Below are 5,241 nucleotides of genomic sequence, written 5' to 3'. Positions count from 1 at the left end.
TGTCTTATCCGTTCTTCTATTCCTAATATGCACGTAGCATTTCTGTGTTATCGGGTAAAAATTAATGGAAACAAGTTTACTGCTTCCAAAAAAGCTGTAACCACTCTCCAATACATTTGATGCGTTGTATGATTTTCTAAGTTCGGATGCCATATTCAGAGATTTTTATGGAAAAACTTCAGACTGAATGATTTGAAATTAAAAATTTCCCTCTTTCATAGTCTATGAGATTTGTTCAAGTGAATGAAGTGATCTTTTATGTATCAGATCCACCAATACCACCACCACATTTTCCACTTCGTAGTCCTGATCTTGATGATAGCAATAAAAATTCTTGAGAGGAATGTTAAACAATGATAATAATAAAAAAAAAACCATGATAGCAATAAAAAAAATCTTCAATTATGTTTATTAAAAAAATGCAAAAAAAACTTTAATACACATACTAAAACTTATATCGAAGTTCCATGGAACGAATTAATTATTACAACACATAGAGGGCGCTATTGTTTGTTTGTATTTTGTAAGTTTGCGTTTGGATCTAATAACTGTATGAGATTAATTCATCACAATGTGGTTTTTAATGATGTTAATGCTTTTGACATTGACTGAGCATGGTGAATCGAAAATGTTTATCATTGATTCAGTGCAATGCACGCCATCATCAAGAGGACTCTTAGAGTGCGACTGGAAAGGACCAGGGGATTATGTAGGATCAAGTGTCGACTTTGACACTTTGATTTTCAGAAGACTGTTTAGTTCTGGGTTCGTTAACATTTTCAATTCTCCTGGATTACGGATAGTGGAAATTCAGAGTGGTGATGCATCTTGCGGAAACATCAATGTACCAGAACATGTGAAAGTGTTTATAAAAGCCAAGTTATGTAATGAGGTACGCCATTTTTTTCGCGCGCTTTTTGACATGTAAACAAACAGAGTTATCTGACCATTACAAAGAAAAAAAAGTAAAGTCATAATTTTTTTTCCCATAGATTTTAATTCAGTTTAACAATGTCTAATTTGATAACAATGTATAATTGTGATAAATGTTTGGAAAACCAATTTTAGAGTTTCATTTTGGAGTTCAATAATTTCAGGATTTGTCATCCTCATCAACATCTGCACTAGGTTCTCCCAAGTCTTCAGGAGAATCCTCATTGACCTCAACTTCCTCTTCGTCTTCATCACCATCTGAAAAGGTACATTTTTTTTTATTTTTTGCATGATAATACATGGATGTATAAAATAATTATGTATAATATACATAAGTGTATTTGCAATTTTGTAAACCTTTGATTCATCTTGTGTATTTTATTGATTTCAGAGAACAACTATGACATTCGACTTTTCGACAACAGATCAGGCATATCCACATATTCAAATTTTTTGGGAAAGAATCAGTACATTACAAATTGCAGTCATTATTCTATCAGGTATTGTTTATTATGAAAAGAAAAAAAATTTCAATTTCCCTCCACAACCATTTCAGAACAGAGTATTTTTTCATTATTGTTCACTTTTATTTCTTTTGCAGTGAAATGTTCACTCCTCTCCTTATTTCTTTGTCTTAATTGCATAAGAAAATGTATAAACAGGAAAAGAAACAACATACACCATACAACAGATGTAGAAATGGGATCACTACCAAATCACATGAAAATTCATTGACAATATTTGACAATGTTACTGTAAGACACCTGATGTCCATTTATCTTTATTTTTCAGTTTTATTTGTGCTTTGTTTTTTTGGTGGAGTAATATGGAAAATATACAAAAGGTGCCATCAAAGAGAGAGAATTATTTATGCAAGAAATATAGACATGACCAACTTTTGAAAAACAAAACAATTCTTCTTTTCAGTTCTGTCAATTGCTGTTTGTACATTTCCCAAACCACGACCCTTACCACCACCAAGCCAAACTGATTCAGCTTCACAAACACCTACTAATCCTCGAGTTGTCCAACCTATCTCTCCTATCCAAACAACTACACATGTGCCATGTTCAAACAATCGACCTGCTCAACCTTCTCCTCCTATTCCAACAACTTCAACTCGGGTTCAACATTTAAATCCAAGGAACATTCCACCTTCCTCTCCCATTGGAATTCCTACCAGGAGACGGTCAGAAAGACTGAGAACCAGACAAGTTAATGTGATATGAATTTTCAACTACCTTTAACCAAGTGTTTTATCTCAGAGTCACAATCTCAATTGTTTTGAGTAGTATGAAATTGCTCTTTTTTTTCTTTTTTTTTATACTTCAAACCTGCAGACTGTTTTTACTGTGTTCAGCGGATTGTATGTTTTTTTGGTTTTTTTTTATAGTAAAACAATGTGAAGTACTTACGCAATGACTTAACAAATATTATTTTTCTTTTCAATGCATTTTTAGAACAGGTGTGGAAATATAATGATACTGGGTATATTCATTCCATTGTTTTGTTATTTGTGTTCACTTTCTGCAGGTAATAGACATTGTAATATCTTTGTTTTGTGTGGTTTTGTGTTTTTTCTTCTTTTTTTTTTCTTTTAGATTTTGTGTAGGGAATACCATGTTGATATCATTGGTGGTGTATTTTAAATTTAAAATAGAAAGAAATTCACATTCCTTCTATTCAAATCTGTATGTAGATGTAATACTGTTATGGTGTAAATATGTGATTGTCATCAGGATAATTGTTTCGAAATTGTAAAATATAACCTGTGTTTTTTATTTTTCTTGCTTGTTTTACTTTATTTTAATTTTTTTGTGAGGAATTTGAAAAAAAGGTTATGTGATTGTCATCAGGATAATTGTTTCAAAATTGTAAAATATAACCTGTATTTTTAATTTTCTTGCTTGTTTTACTTTATTTTTAATTTTTTGTGAGGAATTCAAAAAAAAGGTTATATTTCCTTTAGTTATTACATATTATTGTCCCCCCCCTCCCACTAAGTACTTTTTGGTCATTTATATTTTTTGCACTTAGTATGTAGTATAAAATCATAGCTTTAGATTTAGTTGTTATGCATATCAATATTTTGACAACATTGTCTCAAAAGTGATTTTTTTTTTATTTATTTACTTTGAATTTACATCTCAGGTGCATTTTTTGAAGTTTAGTTGTTATCCACACAAGCAGTATTGGACAACATTGTCTCTTTGTTTTTTAGTTTTCCATGTACTACTTATTACTTGAAGCAATGTTTTAATTTTTAGATTTTTTTTTTTAGAAAGATTTAGATAACTTTGAGTATGTGAGAGTTACGTTGAGTGTGTTTGTGTGTGTTTTAATTTTCCTTCAGGAATTTAGTTTGTTGAAAGAATAGCTTTACTTGTAGTATTTATACTGTTACATATAAACAGAATGGGATAATATTTTCTCATATTTTTAATATTCTACAATACTTATTTTTTAGACTGAGATTTTTTTCCAAAAGATTTTGATGATTCATCTCTGGTTTTCTATTCAAAATTGTTTCAAATGAATGAGAAAAATGTTCAAGAAGAAAATAAAGAAAATATGTATATATAGAACAATAAATTCTTTGCACTTACCATTCATGACTTCTAATATCAAAGTTTCGATTTTCATCCCCGGGTCTGTGTCCTCTGTTAAATCAATATAGACATTAGGTCCCTCTCTCTGAACTAGCTGATACATCAAAACTTCACCATTTATGGTGATTCTTACTTCAAAATCATCAATTATGTCTATGCTAACCGACATATTGGAGCATGAATTTGGAATTACTTTACTTGTACTTATATACAAAAGTGTTTTTTAGATCTCAAAGTGATATGATGCATTTGTTTTTGAACTTCTCTGCATCTTGTCATAGATGTTTATCAGTGTTGTAATATTATGAATCCTAAAAGTTCAGAGAAATAGTTGAAAAAACAAAAAGCAAACAAAACCTGCATAATGATATTATCTTCAAAGGTGTTACATGTAACATTCTGGATCTGTGCATGTTTGGAATTCAATATATTGACTTCCTGTTAAATTTAACATAGGTTAAATAATTCCACAAGATAAAAGAATGAATGCATGTTTTTGTGAAGTGGTGAAATTAAGTTCAAATTTCATTAGAAAGAAAATATATTTACTTATTATCTGTGACATGTAAGATGCTAGTGGAATGGGTACATTATAATGTGGTTTGTGATAATATCTCAACATAATGAGTTTTTTATACTGCTGCATTAATCTAGCAGATTTCCTTTTTTTTCCATTTTACATATTCATATAGTGGTTAATATTTACAGTGAATCTAAGAGTTATTTCAGTTTTTAAAAGTCAAAGAAACAAAAATCATCTAGGTAAGTTAGTACCACATTTCAAATAAGGCTCATATTTTACATTAGGGTTTTTTTTTCCTTGGGAATAAAATGATCTGTTTCATCTTTAACTTCTCTACTACTTTAAGAATATTAGTAGAAATCATATTGACCATTCTGTTGACAATTATACATGTATTTGGACTATTAAATTTGAGATAATCAAGGAAAATAAATTTCATCAGGTATATTGCCTTTTTTTTTTATTTATGTCGCCTTTCAATACCAAAAATGTAGCACCTTTATAATTATATCATATCAATAATCTTGGTTGATGTAATTACATCATATCAATAATCTTGGTCACACCTGGTTCTACATGTAACCCATGGCTATACACGTAAGCCCCCAAGGTGGTCCAGTGTTAGCAAAATCATACTACTGGCAGACCCCCCCCCCCCTGTTGCTACGCCCCTGTATAAGCTGGTGGCGTATACAAAGGGATTGAATGCCCTATGGAATCATGGTCTGTATTATAGTCGTAATACCTCCCGCACGGGGGGGGGGGTGTTACTCCCTGACCTTTTCGGCCGATTGCGCACTTTCTAAAATCTATTTTATACTATTTTGTTATGTATATATGTATATTATCTTCTCGTCCGGAATTACCCCAACCTTTGTCCGGAATTACCCCATGTCGTCCGGATTTACCCCATTTCATCAGCTGTGTGAAATCCGTCTTATGAAAAACAAAGGGAGAGAATTCGAAGATTAGATCGATCGCTCTCTGTTGTCAAAAGCTGTTTCCAAAGACATCACGTAACATCTTAGTCAAATCAATGTTTTTCTTTATTAGAGAATCTTTACATCTAGGCATGGCCAAGATTGTCCGGAATTACCCGGATTGCCCCTATTTATATGTAACATCAATACTTCAAGTCCATGTGCTTAAATCGCATAACTGCCGCATCACGTGACT

At 31.4% G+C, this 5,241-nt stretch overlaps 1 protein-coding gene and 1 long non-coding RNA gene across 2 annotated transcripts; one reads left to right on the top strand and one right to left on the bottom strand.

Annotated features, from left to right (window-relative positions):
* Nucleotides 1-504: 504 nt before the first annotated feature.
* Nucleotides 505-3,481, top strand: LOC134229938 (mucin-2-like). Its single transcript, XM_062711720.1, has 4 exons — nt 505-892; nt 1,098-1,199; nt 1,325-1,433; nt 1,861-3,481. Exons 1-4 carry the CDS (start codon nt 572-574, stop codon nt 2,160-2,162), a joined length of 834 nt encoding a protein of 277 aa, XP_062567704.1. The 5' UTR covers nt 505-571; the 3' UTR covers nt 2,163-3,481.
* Nucleotides 2,500-4,112, bottom strand: LOC134229940 (uncharacterized). Its single transcript, XR_009984254.1, has 2 exons — nt 3,747-4,112; nt 2,500-3,670 (listed from the first exon to the last, which is right to left on the bottom strand). It is a non-coding gene; the product is annotated as an uncharacterized LOC134229940 (long non-coding RNA).
* Nucleotides 4,113-5,241: the final 1,129 nt, after the last annotated feature.

Source organism: Saccostrea cucullata, unplaced genomic scaffold (assembly GCF_032062105.1).
Source record: "Saccostrea cucullata isolate Sc308-1 unplaced genomic scaffold, CSIRO_AGI_Scuc_v1 ctg423, whole genome shotgun sequence".
NCBI lineage: Eukaryota > Metazoa > Mollusca > Bivalvia > Ostreida > Ostreidae > Saccostrea > Saccostrea cuccullata.
This window is presented reverse-complemented; position numbering and strand designations above follow the sequence as displayed.

Bases quoted from the DNA above. Each gene is read 5' to 3' on its own strand.
- LOC134229938 (XM_062711720.1), top strand. From the start codon at position 572: ATGTGGTTTTTAATGATGTTAATGCTTTTGACATTGACTGAGCATGGT. The intron at 893-1,097 runs GTACGCCATTTT...CAATAATTTCAG, and splicing joins AAGCCAAGTTATGTAATGAG to GATTTGTCATCCTCATCAAC. The intron at 1,434-1,860 runs GTATTGTTTATT...TCTTCTTTTCAG, and splicing joins TGCAGTCATTATTCTATCAG to TTCTGTCAATTGCTGTTTGT.